Source organism: Botryllus schlosseri, chromosome 15 (assembly GCF_051294905.1).
Source record: "Botryllus schlosseri isolate E-star chromosome 15, Bs_hap1, whole genome shotgun sequence".
NCBI classification, from domain to species: Eukaryota; Metazoa; Chordata; class Ascidiacea; order Stolidobranchia; family Styelidae; genus Botryllus; species Botryllus schlosseri.
In genome coordinates, this window is record NC_137250.1 from 10,854,724 (window position 1) to 10,871,143 (window position 16,420).

At 40.7% G+C, this 16,420-nt stretch overlaps 3 protein-coding genes across 5 annotated transcripts in view; all 3 read right to left on the reverse strand.

Moving 5' to 3' along the window:
- The window catches only part of LOC145457715 (D-aspartate oxidase-like), a 3,763-nt gene extending 999 nt beyond the window's left edge, over nucleotides 1-2,764 (reverse strand). Inside the window, exons 1-6 of the mRNA XM_080335991.1 lie at nucleotides 2,573-2,764; nucleotides 2,326-2,500; nucleotides 1,895-2,110; nucleotides 1,642-1,778; nucleotides 1,474-1,585; nucleotides 35-167 (exon numbers count right to left, since the gene is read on the reverse strand). Of these exons, the coding sequence (XP_080192117.1) occupies nucleotides 35-167; nucleotides 1,474-1,585; nucleotides 1,642-1,778; nucleotides 1,895-2,110; nucleotides 2,326-2,500; nucleotides 2,573-2,656 (857 nt within the window). The 5' untranslated portion in view covers nucleotides 2,657-2,764. The remainder of the gene's footprint in view (nucleotides 1-34; nucleotides 168-1,473; nucleotides 1,586-1,641; nucleotides 1,779-1,894; nucleotides 2,111-2,325; nucleotides 2,501-2,572) is intronic.
- Nucleotides 1-13,221, reverse strand: part of LOC145457717 (mitochondrial uncoupling protein 4-like) — a 25,501-nt gene extending 12,280 nt beyond the window's left edge. The window contains exon 1 of the mRNA XM_080335993.1: nucleotides 13,208-13,221. The gene's annotated coding sequence lies outside the window, so the exon portion shown is untranslated. The remainder of the gene's footprint in view (nucleotides 1-13,207) is intronic.
- Nucleotides 8,370-16,420, reverse strand: part of LOC145457714 (D-amino-acid oxidase-like) — a 73,126-nt gene continuing 65,075 nt past the window's right edge. The window contains exons 1-8 of one of the 3 annotated variants that reach the window (XM_080335989.1): nucleotides 14,188-14,308; nucleotides 13,057-13,184; nucleotides 12,825-12,999; nucleotides 12,238-12,453; nucleotides 10,822-10,958; nucleotides 10,651-10,762; nucleotides 10,462-10,594; nucleotides 8,370-8,801 (exon numbers count right to left, since the gene is read on the reverse strand). In XM_080335989.1, the coding sequence (XP_080192115.1) occupies nucleotides 8,645-8,801; nucleotides 10,462-10,594; nucleotides 10,651-10,762; nucleotides 10,822-10,958; nucleotides 12,238-12,453; nucleotides 12,825-12,999; nucleotides 13,057-13,184; nucleotides 14,188-14,278 (1,149 nt within the window). In that variant the 5' untranslated portion in view covers nucleotides 14,279-14,308 and the 3' untranslated portion in view covers nucleotides 8,370-8,644. Of the gene's footprint in view, nucleotides 8,802-10,461; nucleotides 10,595-10,650; nucleotides 10,763-10,821; nucleotides 10,959-12,237; nucleotides 12,454-12,824; nucleotides 13,000-13,056; nucleotides 13,185-14,005; nucleotides 14,148-14,187; nucleotides 14,309-16,420 lie in introns of those variants that run through there. The other 2 variants (XM_080335988.1, XM_080335987.1) reach the window with 2 other exon arrangements.

Genomic DNA, 16,420 nt, shown 5'->3' on the forward strand with positions numbered 1-16,420 from the left:
AATTTGAATACTCGCAAGAAAATAGAATTTTCACCTGATGGATGGCCTGCCAGGACGTATGCCAACACGTTCACCTATTACCTTTCCATTTCTCAAAGCAGGTAACATCTTGCAGGCATCTTCCCACATCTTCTTGCTTTTATTCTGATCTATAGTCAGAGTTTTATCTGAAAACCAAATTTGGAGTGGAATTCTTGTCTGCTTAGGCTCTCAGGATTTTTTTAATCAGCCAATTCTTTCGAAAATTGATTGCTTAACCGGCTGGCACCGGCGGATTTTTCCGAAAAATTTTGCTTCACTTTTCAAAACCGCAAAACCCAACCTTAATGGGATGCGAAACCACCACATTAATATATCGCTGGATTCAGAATTTCAACGCCATACCAACTACGCCACAAGGTTAGATGAGATCATGGCAACCGAGCGTGTATACAATCAAGAAGAGGAGATAACCTTGTAAAAATAGATAAGTTTTGGTTACTTCCCTAGAGTCCACAACGTATACCTAGTGCGACTACGAACGTGCTATTCACTACGGCAGAGATGTCTTCTTTTAAACAAGCCAGGGGTGACCACTTTTGCTCAACTGATTCGATCGATACTATCAAAACATGGAAGTGGGTTTCATCATAAACACGCAGTCTGAGAGGTTCAATCAATCGATCGGACTCAATCCCGTAACCCATTGTTGTAGCAGCTGTGGATCGCTACACTCTCGCTGCGCACAATGCGTCGTATTAACGAGTTAAACAAGTTGAACGATAATTTTTGAATACGATTGTATGAAGCAAACAAGAATAAATACACGTTACTGATGTTTACAAACGATGAATCACGTAAATTTTGCATTGAACACGATGGGGCCCTGAGTAGATTGCATCGCGGCAATAGTTTGCTAATTTTAACACCATATCGAGCTAGATTGCAACATTTGCCAAACAACGTGTGCACAGCCTTTGCATGAAGGAATTAATTCCGATTCTCAGGCATCCACAATAACACACTGTCCAATTTCACGCTCCAACCAAAATTTCTTTCACGAAGATCTGGCTCACGAATTATTGTGAGCATGAGAACGTGGCTTATAGAACTTACTGGAGAAAAAAAACTTAATTTAGAGAATGAGAACGTTTATTTGCTCGTTCAATCGTGAGAAGTTAAGGTGACTACTTGGCATATTGATTAGGAAGCCATAACATTTGAAAGTTCATTCACAACCCACCTGAAATAGCTCCGCGACCCACTGGTTGGGAATCACTGTTCTAAATCAATGTCAAATCTCATGTTTTATTTCGATTATTAATAGATAACTACTTGCATTTTAGAATCGAAACATAAAATTATAATATATTCGACGAACCGACAGGAAACTTCCATGGATCAGCACTGGTTAGCAGACTGGCGGTTGAGAACCACTGGTCTATTTATCTTTGCTAGAATCATATCAAATAACAAGACATTCAACCAACGTACCTCGGTCATGTGTTCCACCAACTACCAAATAGTCAGACTTGGGATATATATATGAGTCCCCATCCCCTTCTCTGTAGAAATGCTTCACCCAAGGTGCTTTGACTATCAAGATCTAAAAAATCAAAAGTAGTGAGACACATAGGATTGCACATAAATGCATTTGCGAACCTGTCCCTTCAGAGGTTGGACTTCGTTATCTCCCGCCAGATACTTTGCATTGAATCCAGTTGTGTTTACTACAATGTCATGGCCAAATTCAGCAACCTCATCTAGCGATTGAATTTTCTTCTGTACAAAGTGTACTCCTGCATAAAACGGCCTTTGAATCTATATATTGTTATGCCACTATTTCATTGGCTTGATAAAGACAAGTTCACAAAGCATAAAGACACAACCTAATGCTACCAACTCAATATCAGACCTTTCGCTGCCAACTTTTTCATCACCAATGGTAGATATACAGAGCAGTCGCATAGCCAAGTTGTGAGGAAAGCACCATCACTATATCGACCTTCCGTGCTGAATGTGTTAATTTCAGACTTTTCCACGTCTCTCCAACCAAAATAGCAATTTTGAAAGGACTCAGGTTCTTTTGGAGCAGTTTTCCAAAGTTTATAACCAGACAATAAGCATATAGCTGCAAACAACACATGATATGAATAATTTGTGGCAGGATAATCATATGTTATTATATCCCAATTTTGTTATCTGGTACAATTTTGCGATGTGAAAAGTTATTTTGCATATTAGTAGAGACGATCAAATGAAAAAATTGGTAGTGTATGCAATTAGGTACAAAGCAACAAGAGTAATAAGTCACTATATAATCAGAATTGCAATAAATTAACATACCTTCCGATGCTTCACTGTTTTCACGGGCAAATTTGACAACATGCTCCACCGTTGCGTTGACCCACCTTTTTACTGTACACGCATCATAACTACCGCCATAAAATGATGGCCGAATCAATCCAGCTGCCACATCCCCCGTCGTATGTGGACTGTATTTGTCAGAATATACAGTTATCTGCAAAGAATATCAGCCAATCATGGAGGAGTAACACAGTTAATGTATTGATGACTAACAACAGATGAATACCTGTAGTCCAGGGTAATCTTCCAATATTGCTTCGGCTGTTGTAAGGCCAATCACGCCGCCGCCAACTACTCCGATTGATTTCATATTGATATATTTTGTATTTAGTCACGCCGTAATCAGTCGCAATTGTGATCATCACTGAAAATCCTTATTCTAACCGCAACCCATTTTTTTGCCTCACTCTGTCTAATTTGTTTACATTTGCGCTGTGCTGCGCTTTCTTATTCAATTGCACACTTCAATGGTTTCAGATCAGCTGATCGCAAGCACCGGACCCGTGGCGGCACTCGGCAGCAGTGATGTGATGAGCGGATATTGATTTCCGAGAATCCGAATCCGTCCGACAGCTCGAGTCTCTGAGGAACCATCCGTTAAAATCCGAACAATTTCAACCAAATATCCACGCGAATCCGAATCGAATAACTTTATTCCGAAGAATCTTAATTGCAGATCTGGGCAGAGTAGTCCTTACAAAGGCTAAGGTTATAGGGTTAGCAGATTTATATTTGCTTTGACCGTTGACAGAACAGCTTTAGAGTGCCGCCGAGCTCACAACGTTTTTACTGTCCAGTGTCCATGTTTGGTTGTTGAGCGGACGATTTTCTCTCTTGACTTGAAATCATAAGTCACGTCTGCACGTCACGCTGCACACCAATTTTTTTTCAATTCTAACAAGTATAAAGCCGCCACAGAGCCAATTAAAACTTTTAATTTATTAGGAAAAATTGAAAAAAAAATTCTGTCAACCCAATGAAATTTTTGATTGTCTTCAAAGACGATGCAAAACAAATTTGACTCAATTCGAACTAGTAAAGAAGCGGAGTTATTTGAGTCTTTCCTTGATACTTCTCGGATTATCCTTGATTGGTTGATAATACATAAGCATAAGTAGGTCCTACAACACACTCGCGAGCGTCCAAGTCGTCCAACTACTATATGGTCGACCAGTGGCGGCTCGTCCTATAGGGCAACTGGGGCATTGCCCCACCTAAAATTCTGTTCAATAACAATTTAACCATTTATAGACGCACAGCGCTCAATATATATCGAGATCACAGCGAAACCCGCGTTCTTCTTGTGCTTTCGCTTGCAAATGCCCATACATAGCGAAGTCTCCGCGAAAATCGAATTCTCTTCTGTGTTTTCGCATTGTGAATGCCTAGCCGGGGCTTGCCCCGGTAGCGCTCATAACAAGCTTTCACTATCTATTCTCTCAAAGCTGCGCACAATTAAGAAACCTTGCTTTACTCTCTCCTATTCGTAAAATGGCCGAGCAACCGGGGCAAATATGCTTGCTCGCCCCTAAGGTGTGATGTAACAATCGTATCTATATCTGAACTCGGATACCGTGATATGCGTTGAGTCGACCGTTGCTGGTACAGGTCGATTTTGATGGTGTTTCACACCATGATAATTCTTGAAACTTGGTATGTCATGTCGTGATGGTGGTATTTAACACTGTCCTAAGTTTCAGGGTTTCTACTCAAAGTTTAGGGTAGTAATTCCGTTTTCAAAGTCGAGTGTGTGCTGATCGGTCATGTATCGCAAACATATTTCACGCAAAGCCGGTATTGGTCTCCATTGATTTTAACGATGCTCCTTAGCTAGATCCGTCATGAACTTTTACATGGTATGTCTTGATTTTAGTATCGAACGCTGTGCCAAGTCTCAAGGTTGACACTCAATGATTAGGGCAGCAATTTCGTTATTAAGTTCGAGTATGGTAGAGATGTGCGCTGATCTGACACTTAGCCTACCTAACGCATTGCGGATTTCACGCAAAAGCCGGTGTATCTGTGTTCCATACTGAGATAGGTGATGAGATGATGATATCGTGAAACAGTTTACTAACATCCTCGGTTTGCATTCAAATATTTAGTTTTATTTTATATTCTCCAATGTCAATTTCACCGTGGAATGGTGGCCTTCGGGCCATTTGCTCACAATTACAACCCCTGTCAAGCGCGATAGCTGTTTCGTTTTCGATGGCGGCTAACAGCTGATCGCTTGATCAGCCGATTCCTCAGTAAATATTACGCAAAATTCGGCGTTGATCTGTTCGTATCAATTTTGACAGTGTACCATACCGAAAACGGTCATGAGGCTATACTTCTCGATGATTTCATGTAACAGTGTACCAAGTTTTCGGCGTTCATCCACGTATTTATTCGGTAATATATTTTCCGAAGGCGATTTTGCAGCAGACATATAGACACTATAGACCGTAAGCCGTATGTGTCGTGTGACAGTCTCCAGCCTCAAGGCCAGAATCTCCCAAGCTGTACCGGGACCGAATTTCCGAGGCTGCTATCCGTAGTTCTTCAGAATGATGTTTTGGATTCAATATGACATTTCCTTGTCCAATCTATGAGATAACAATTGCGTATGTGTCCGAACTCGTTGACCTTTCCTGTTAGGCATACGCAATCTCTCGATTTATAGTCATTTCCATTTCTGCAGATAAGTAGTCAGGTCAAGTGCGAACATGAATCGTGTTGAATCTTTGCTCCGTACGCCGATTAGCCAGCTGCCTTTAGAGCAGGGCTGGCCAACCTTTTCAGCCAACGGGCCACATTCGATTTACGAATTATTGCGCGGGCCACTAGCCGCGCGAAGCGCGAAGATTTTTTGACGTTCATAGGTCAATAATATTGTCATTTGACTATATTGCGGGCCTGTTGTATATCGCTGGGCTAAGTTTGCGAGGACTGGGCTATTCGGCGCATGGACATGGATATCGAAAGATGCGACCAACATGCGTCAATCATTTCGTGCCTAGGTTTCATAGTCGACGGTCTTACTGCGAGCGCAAACTCAATGTCGCATATGTTGAACGACACTTTGTCTCGTAATCGCGAATATAGTTAGACTCAATCTGATACATTAGGTGTACTTCCATTTTCACAAAAGAGCAACAATATTAAAAACAAGAAATCGAGTGACAACATGTTGCGCCAAGCTTGTATAAATTTTTTACCTTTGATAAATCTACCGCAAATTATTCTGCTTTATTGTAGTGTACGAAGATATACCAATATGTGAATGGCTGATGGATCTGTCAATGCGTCAAATCTGATATTTTAGTCATCACATCTCAAGTGTTGCGGCCAGACTAATCACATTTTTGGTTAGCCTCGCAAGTTCACAATCTGTGCGATCCATTTTTGATATTAGAAATTTCGGAAATGACCTCGCGGGCCACTCAAAACCTTCTCGCGGGCCACATGTGGCCCGCGGGCCACGGGTTGGCCGGCCCTGCTTTAGAGCAAAAATTAGAGGTAAAGCGACTAGGTCCGTATCAGCCTAGAAATTGCCCATTGATCCAATCGTACGCCGGAGGAAAGCGCACTCGTGTGTGGGCGGACGACTGTACACATCATGTCCTTTCCGAATAATTTCAATCAAGTGAGCCCAGGTAACTCAACCATGTCTATGGCTAAGGAAAAGTGAGTGGTTTTCATCCTTATTACTCGAGGCACACTGACAGTTAATTTACCGATATATTTTGTTATGGCTATGGAAAAAAAGTGAAAAATTCATCAAGATGAAATTATTTATTCATGAAATTGTTTAATGCGATATGTGCTCGCATTTCAATTTAACACAATGCTTTGATTCCTGCTTGAATGATGGCAGGCAGACTCGTAATTAATCTTCCATGGATAACAGCTGGCTTTTTATAATGTTTTACGTTTATGGGTGCCACCGCTTTGATTGCCTATCCCCTGGTCGTAACGCATCAGGATCGTGTACCAAACACTTTCGGACGAGGGCAAATCGATTTGACTCGCTTTCGGGACGAGAATCCATATACAAATCGGGTCGGAGGCGCTGCAGCACTTTACAGAATTGCTGAGCATGGAACGATTAAAACACCACAAGGTGTCATGCGAATGCTCTTTGTAGGTAGTTGGTCTGTGTATTTTTGGTATAGTCTTACTCGGCGCTTGCGTAATCTCTACCACGAAATCATAACGCATGCTACTAAGGATAACCTGATGATTGATTCGTGGCATGGGAACGATTCTTAGTTCGCGTACATTTTGTAAAATAATCATTTGAATAAAAAACAATGAATAAAACATTTGTTACCGCACTTCAAGTCACGCCACCGGCAAACCTCTCGCGGCACCTACGTTAAAAATCATTGTTTACGGGAAATTCATGTGGCCATCATGAACGCTGAAAAACGCTACTGTGACGTCATATTGATAACAAGTCGCTTGCGGCCCTTGCCCCACCACCCGATATTGTCACGAGCCGCCACTGTGGTCGACGAAGATCACCGCCCTATCAAATATGCCAGACCTGCAGTGCAGAGATGAGCATGGATTAGGATTAGGTTTTGAAAAAACAGGATTTGTGAAATTTTGTCGGATTTGGATTGGACTTGGATTAGACATTTTTTCAGAACGGATTAGGATTTGGATTGGATTAAACTATTTTCTGGAAGATTGAAATGTCGTGTGGCGAATGGCGACAAACTTTATTCAGATCAGTTATTAATGTACTTATGGTTACTAAGTTATCTTGAATCAAGTGATTCGTTGGTTGTGAAACAAAATTTTCGAATCCCTCCATTGCATAAATTAGTATTTTTTCTGAATTTCCAGTTGGAATCGGATTAGGATTGGACATGGACTTGAATATGAAAAAGTTATGGATTAGGATTTGGATTTGAAGGTTCGGATTTGGATTAGGACATTGAGAGAGAGAGAGAGAGAGAGAGAGAGATGATATTCTTTCTCGCCTGCACCATCGAGATGCTTTGGCGACGGAGTTGCGATATGGCCCCATGAGGTCATCTAGTCTGCGCCCCCGTTTTTTTCTTCTTCTCCATGCTATCCGTGATTGCTGAGCGCCTAGCAGGATAGCTGCGGATACCATTTTTCGAGTCTTTGGTATGACCCGGCCGGGGATCGAACCCACGACCTACCGCTCGAGAAGCCGGACGCATAACCATTACACTATCTCCGCTCATCTCTGCTGCAGTGTGGAACAGTATCTCGCCGGCTATCCGACAGTCGACGAGCATGTCCATTGTCCGCAACTCCACATTGAAGTCGAAATACAAACAATTTTCACTGAATCAATACTATAGTCAGCCCTCAAGTTTACGGCACCACGACCTGACATATCGATCTCACCTTCCAACACATGCCACCTCTATTGTCGCCTGTCCTTTGATTTCATTGTTACTTTCATTTAGTGCGCTTGCCTTCTTTTTACATCGCCTAGGCCAGGTAGGTGTCTGATTTCAAAGACTACTCCAAGTCGTTTCGACACCTTCCTATCTTTTCATAGTATCGCAGTCTTGTGGTGTTTTGAAATAATGAAACTGTTAATAATAAATTGAATTGTATACTGTTGAGCACGGCAGCCAGTAAATTCGCACGGGGGCAATTCGGGGTGAAAATTTATCTTCACGTCGAATGCATAGGGTATAGGTAGAAATCTCAGCGCACGGATATTGAAGTAACAATTAAGGTTAGCTGGAGCTATGCGTTAGAAGTTAGGTTTTTAGAGTTTGATCTCGACTAACAGGTGTTTTGTAATATCACAAAAACATGGGTCCGCGTACACCTTACATTGACAGAGAGCTATATTCTTTGAAACTTTCTCGCGATAGCTCAGAGGTCAATTCCAAACTAAAGAATTGCCAATTCAGTCGCACATGCGCACTCACTGACTCTTAGACTTATTAGCTCATCTCCGTCCGAAATATCTACCCAGCAGCTTGACCGCGTCCGTCCCTTCAGCTACGAAAGTTGCTCATTAAACGAACACCAACACAAAATTCAGATTAATTTGCAGTTATTTATATGGAGTACATATATTCTATACTGAATGTTTGAGCACAATTGAAAAATGATTTATAAAACACGAATAGAAAGACTGATCAATAAATGACATAAAATCGCGCAAGCGGCACACATCTTGGACATAGGATTTCCTGTAATTACACTCTGCATATGTAGGCCTACCGGTTATACGCATCGCACTTTGGCAGCATTGTACAATGGCGAGATCAATACACAAAAAAATCGTTACGAGAAGCGTCCTAAGTATAAGTTACAATTTTGAGATACTATTAGAGTGCCTTTGCAACATTGCTGAAGCTTCCTTTGCACATCCCCAGTGACAAGTTACGCCATAACCACCATGCCCATAATGATGCAACACCGTGTAGTATTTGCCAAGTTTTGTTTTCCGTTGCTCAATATCCATCCTGAATGCAGAGTAATTTTATACTGTTCCTACCTATTACATAGCCCACGTGTGTTGTTGACAAACATTAGTATAGTCGCTAAAATCATGATATCGAAGTACACATGACTGATGAAAGTATCAGAGAAGCTACGAATTTGGTGCAATATGTCACAGACCAGAGTTCGTGTGTTTTGAATAGATGGGCAGGGCACGATGGTCGTAGCATATCCAAAATGATACGCGTTCGGAACAGATTAACGCTTCAAAGATAATGATTTAAATGGGATGGGAACCGAATTTTCGGCACCATGACAGTATTGAATATTCAGTCTTTCAGTGCAAAAATTAAACCACTTCCTCTTGGCCACCGTGTATTTCAAGTAGACGCGCACAAGCGCATCGTGGTTGGAGTCGATCGGCGTTTCAGAAATATAAATTTGAAACTGATTTAAGCCGATTTTTCGGATTAGCTCGATAAATAAAAGGATATGTACATGGGGCGCTACCTGAAATTAAATACTTGGAAACAACACCTGAAGCATCTGAGCACAGAGTCATGACAGCATTTTTTTTCCCGCTAGTGAATATTATAAACTGAAAAGTTCTAAGCAACGATGATTTACAAGATTTGTTTACAGCATACCGAGATGTGAGCGTGTACTTTTGAGATTCAAATTGATCAAATTAATAATTATAGCGTTTTGCACCACGACCACATTGCATAGCAGTTGCACGGAGCTCGATAGCCTGAGTACAGGAACGTGTCGCGCTCAACTGCTCATTCTGCGCTGTAGTACCCTTGAAATGTGAATTGTTGTGCAACAATGCTGGCAGCATAACCGTATAGCTGAATCAGTGTGGCAATATATGAAATACCCAAAAATACTATCAAAATATCTGACTTGAATGAAGTCATGTAGAATGTCTTGAGTCACAGGACTTGACCGAGTGTCATATGAAATGACTCCAGTACAAGTCAAGTGGCGAGATAGCGTAGTGGTATAATCCACGGCTGCAACAACAATGGGTTGCGGGTTCGAGTCCGACCGAGGTCGACTCCAGAATTTATACTCAAGAGTTGGAGAGTTATCTAGATAGGCTCCTACTCGCCATCTCATCCGTGTGAGCGGTGTCTTATACAAAAAGCCTAGACGTGGGGCCATGGTACAAGTCTGCAGCTACCGGATAATAATGAAGAAAATTGGCCTGGCGTAAATGGCCATAGCAGTCAACAAACACAATGAACAAGTCGAGTCACGATGAAGTATCGAGTCAAGTCAGTACAACCCTGCACTCTAATACTTCAAGTACTTTAAGCATGTCCGATACTTTTACTTGTCAATAAACAGGATTTTACGGCTATACTTCGACTTCTACCGTCACATAGGACTACTTAAACCACCTCCGTATACCATCTGACGGCAATGGTGCCGTTGCCATCATAATGCCATAGATTGGGGTTTTCAGCAGTTGGAGCATAATGAAAATGATTTCTCTACTAGTTGCTGACGATTACCGCTGGCGAGTGTCATTTAAAAATATTCAAATTTATTGCAATACAAATCTATTACTAAATTTTACCTCCAAGTGTCTCTTCAAATAATGTCAAAAACAAAGGGATTTTCATGCCATAAAATAGTGCCTTGGTCAATCCCTGAAAAGCATAGCAAGTGCCCTACCTTACAGATGTTCGGCCTGGACGAATTCCAACACGTTCTCCCGTCACGCTACCCTTTCTCAAACTGGGTAACATGTCACACGCCCCGCTCCAAATTTTTTTGCTGGCCGTAGGATTCAAAGATAGAGCGGTATCTAAAGCCGGAACGTCGATTTATCACGATGAGAAACGTCAGGGAACAGCAACAAACCTTTATCATGCGTTCCTCCCACAACTAAATAGTCTGATTTTGGAATTATGTAGGAATCGCCATCAACCTCCATGAAGAAATGTTTCACCCATGGTGCGTTGGCAATGAGGATCTTTTAGAATAAAAATAAAATAAATAATACAAAACGAAATAATAGAAAATGTGATACACCTGCCCTCGAAGAGGTTTCATTTGCTGATCTCCAGTCAAGAATTTCGCACCGTATCCGGTCGTGTTTACTACCACATCGTGGCCCCAGTCGGCTACAGTATCCAATGAAGACACCCTCTTCTCAACAAACTGAACCCCTGCATACACATATTCAGGATCAAAGAATGTTATTGGTATCATTACTTGGGTAAGTTTTTGCAAACATATTTTTACAGCTTTCTAGATACTCAGAATCTGTGTACTAAGATGTTTCAAGCTGTTTGGAGGGATTTTATAGTGAAACTTTTCTCTATTTTTCATGCCAATTTTTCCTACAACTTTTATCAATTATTGCATAAAAATGTAAAGGAGTGATTCAAAAACACGCTATAAACTATTTCTAGTATGGTTCTATTCTCTTTGATTTGCATAATAGAGAGCTATATCTATATCTCAATCTAAAGAGCTGTTATCTATGCCACAATGGCTTGCAAGCAAGAAGATCAACACTACCCCTGCAAATAGATCGCTTTATTAATTCTGTTGTGTAAATTTAAGAGTTTCCCATTTCACGAACGTCCAAGCGAGACCGCCAAAAATCACATTTCCACCGGGTCACATTTTTCAGGCTATCGATTTTGTTATCAAGTCGCCGAGATTGAGCTTTTCTGCAATGCTTTGGGTCAAGTTTGCAGAACTGGGGGTTTCGAGTGTGTTATTTGACTTGTTTTAGAGGGGAGTGGTATCGCTAGACTGTTTGCGTTTGGGAGGAAAATTATTCCGACATTGCGTAATTTTTTTGCAGTGTACCAAGAAAAATGCAATTTTTGGCGTGAAATGTCAAAGTAACGAATTTGACATCCCTGCAGAAACTAGGTTACATAACGGAACCTTTCGAGTATCTCATACCTAATAATTCAACAAAAACTATAAACGTAATTTTTTACTGCAACTTTTGTTAAAATTAAGTGCAACTTTCTCGCGATTTTAGTGCAACAAAAACTTGCCCTAATCATTACGAAGCGAAACTGCAAAAGAAGAATGAACAATATGAACATCAACGCAACTACAGAGCAGGCTGAGACCACGCTAAATCAGTATGTTGAAAGAGAATCCAAATGAGGGATAGTTTGCCTGGCAGTTTTCACTTACATCATGGCGGATCAGGTTACAGTCAGACCAGTAATAAAAGGAGATGTTGGACGGAAGTGAAAGTGGTAATATTCAATGAACAAATATTGAAACTCTTCAATTTCCCTGTCGACAACTATACTTTCTTTAAGATATGACATCTTGACAGTGACACCACCTTCAAATGCCCCTTTGTCGAATCCTGGTCCAATACAGGTGGCACTTGGCTCATGAGATGAATTAATAAATTTGCAAACAATATCTGCATTGATATGCTTTCATGCAAATCAAGAAATATTACTGAACCTTTGGCGGTGAGTTTATTCATGAGACACGGTAGGTATATCGAGCAGTCCAACAGCCATGTGGTATAAAATGCTCCGTACGAATATCGGCCTGGCTTGCCCCATTGGTTGAGCTCCGATGACGACACACGTCGCCAGCCGAAGTAACAATTTTTATATGGATCGGTGTCCTTCGGAGTGTTCTTCCAAACTCTGTATCCAGATATCATAGTCATTGCTGTAAATATAATATATTCTCTGTTAAACATGATTTTGAATTTAAATTATTGTGTGTACGTACATTTCAAAGTAATTTCAGTCTAACTACAGTGTATTGATGTGATATATCATTGAATGAGAGGCAGTTATCATGGATAGAAAGCCTTATCACAAGTCACATCTGGCATGTCTACAACTAGCAAATTTCATCTGAAAATGATTTCCAAAAAATTTTATAACAATTGAATAATTAAGTTTGATAGCTATTTTCATAATGCACTTATTCTATTGATTGAACATATATATATTCATGGCTTCAGAGCAGATAAGATTTCGTGATTTGAGAAGCCATGGCTTGTATGACGATTAGTGTTGCAATGTTCTTAATACCTTTCTTTAGTTGATCATTTCCATGAGAGGCATCAAGAATATGACTGATTGTATCGGACATCCACTTTTTCAGCCTGTTTGGATCATCGTTTTCACCGCATAAATATGGAATGAATAGACCAGCAGATACGTCTGCAGTTGTGTGTGGCGAGAATTCTTCTGAATACACTATAATCTGCAATAATCAAAATTATCACCTCACAAACTGAATTCGTAAGTTTGATTCACTAGCCTTAGCTCCTGGATGATCTTCTAGCATTGCTTCAGCAGTTGCCAATCCAATCACACTGCCTCCGATGATGCCGATTGATCTCATACTGAAGTATGCTGCTTCTATATAACTTTTTATGTTAACCGCGGCTGTGTGGATAACAATAAACAACATCTTCATCTTAACTTGACATTGTTTTGACATTGCAGGCACAAATCCTACGTAATGGCGCATTGCCTTCACCATACTCCGTGAATTTGGAGTTTGATAGATGACACTACAACCAATGTGTCATGATGATATCATGGTTTTTGTAACAAATACTCAACAATCCACACCATATTAAATCAATTTATACGACTATTTGTGGGGCTAACTACCAATCGACAACAGGAATGTCGACCAGTGATCTGATTCACTCGGTTCTATAGGACCGTCTCACAAAATATTATGAAATCATTACTGGTCACCCACAAAAACTAGTAGTGACAGAACCGGCCGAATAATTCAACTTTTGTGATAGAACCGGCATACAAAAATTCTGAATCCCACCATTGATTTCCATTGGTCACGGTGTTATTAACACATGATGTATGTCTTCAGTCTTGGCACATTTGAATACGATGGGCCTATTTCAAATGATAGTTATCCGTAACCAATCAACAAATTACTTTGTTATATTACCACTATGGGTTGAGTAAAACTAATTACAGTAAGCTATCTAATTTACAAGTGTGTTGTAAAAAATTTTATTGCGCAAGAAAATGAAGACAAACATCTACAGAAGTTTACCATGTTTGTGATTGGCTTATTAACAGCAATAAACTACTGTATTGGATATGCAATAATAATTTGGTCATACGGGTTGGACGGTATATTTCATGTATAGGCAATATGTGTGCTTCACAGTCTTCCAAGTAACAGTAAATCAATAATCGTAGCAATGGGGAAAATATTGCATAGAAGTTACCTTACACGCGACCATGTAATTCATGCAGGTGCTACTGAATAGCTAGTTCTGTGACAATTGTATTCGATCCATCTAACTATGACTTAACTCGAGATGCGTCCTGTAAAAGAATCTGAAAAACTATACCAGTAACTACCGTCGGCAGTTGGTTTGAGGTATACATTGACAGTATTAGCACATACCTAGACGTGGGCATATCGATGTGGCGGTTGGGGTACTCAACCTCTGACTGCTGCATTTTTCGATATTTAGACTCGACTGTGGCGCACACATGCATACCAACACCCCTCCGCAGCCAACGTACCGAAGTAGTTTGCAGCAGCGAGTCAAGACTGCAAACTGCGAAACCCCAAGTGGGTTGCGGCAATGAGGAATGCCGCATTATGATGCTACTGTCTGCCAATCGATGAGCTATATTCGAATGTTGACGATACAGAGTATATTATACTAAAGAAGTTATCGCTATATCATTCGTGAAAATTAGGTAATGCATCTTCTATTTCCCTAAAAGATCATGCTTCATGATTATGCATCATGCAACATTGTCGGGTTCTGTCACCAGAGGCGTAACGTGATGGAAAATCCGTCACGGATGACAGATTAGAGACGCCTACTACCCTGCCCATATCAAGATTTCGCAATACTTTCAGAAATCATTTGATCTGGCTGATGGTGCTCGGTACCATGTAGAGCGGTTAGTATGGTAGCTGGACTTGTAGATGTGGTTGATCAGATCGTATTTGTGTTTCTTCCCAAGTCATGATACCCTACTGCCGAAATAATAGGTACGTTATGGACAGAAACAATTACTTGGCGGTACCATAATGTTCGATATCTTCAGTGGCCTGGCGCCTGGCCATGACCACCAAGTCCAAATATAGGGGGGTCTACTGTTTGTACGATACCAACTGCAATCTGGTGCATTAGTTTTTATGTGGATTTTCATTCCAATCCGACATCCACATCGTATATACCGAGTGTATACTTCTACATGACGGATTGACATATTTAATTGGAAAAGATCATTGATAAGCTAATCATTATTATACGTAACATTTGTACTATCATACTATGATATGCGCCAGTGCGTCTCAGTCGATTACTTTCTTGCATTAGTACAGTGTGATTTTTGTTCATCCAGCATTCAAGTAGTTGCCTTACCTTTTCCAAATAATAACGGTACGGGAATTTACAATGGCGCCGGCACTGTCTGTTATGAGAAGGTAAGTTGAAAACTTTTCTACATGGAATTCCGTAACAAAACGTGTAAGTTGTTTTTGTTACCGACTAATGATTGATCACTGATCAGGTGTCGTATTCATCTGAGGTCAGGTATCGTATTGCTAATTATGCTTATAGATTAATAAATTGGATATTACATCCAAAACATGTATATAAACAGGTTCTTTTCAAGTTGATTAACATAGATATACCAAGCTTGCATGGGGTATAGAATTTGGTAAACGTGAGGGCCTATTTACAATGACATATAATGAAAATTTCGTGTTGGTTCAACACAACTATGATGAACAATAAACCAATGATGATGATGAACTAAGCACCAGTTCTGTGAAGCATCGATGACGCATTTAATTGCCGCTAGGAATGAGACATTATGTTGCCGATAGTGACGCTTTGTTCGATTCCGACGCGCCTACCGTTTCCACCAATCACGGTCGTCGACCTTTGCCGGCGTATTTCGCAACTGCTTAAGAATTACGCAATAGCGCTGTGGCCTCAGCCAAAGTAAACTTGTCCCGAGGTTGCCTGACTTGTGCATACTCGCACGTAGACACTTTTCACGGCGAGCGCCGATGTTTAGATTTATTGACACGCTGATGGGTGACAAATATTGGTAGATTGTACGACAATCGTTGTAAAATTTGCGGCTGCAAATTGGGCTTCGTGGAGCCGCTGAGTTATCAGAATTTCCGTGGATTAATGATGTCAAATATGTGCTCAAATCAACCGCGTGGTCGCATGATTTGATGTCTGTGTAGTTCACGGCGATGTTGTTAATCTGTCACTTTACTGATTGATCAACGAGGCCCTGGAGACTTGATTGGCGGGATGTTTCCTTTGAAGGCGATTGGTTTGCGTTAGTTTACCAGACCATGCATGCTACGCGCATAGCTTAATTTTGCAATGAATTAGGTTTAATACGCTACGTGCTAAGCATAATGCTAATCTGACATGAACATTCACACTTGACTTGAAGAGTCGTTAAAGTAATAAATGTGTGTGTAATCAAAATAAATACGCCGGTGAATATATTTGTGGTCCTGCGTCGCGATGATTCGGCTAGAAACCTCATTGTTTCGAAGAATTTCACAATCTCGCACCGACAGCTAGTTCGATCATTCTCGATTCGAAATTCGTGGGAATGAGCCTCTTGTTTCGTTCGTAATAAAACTA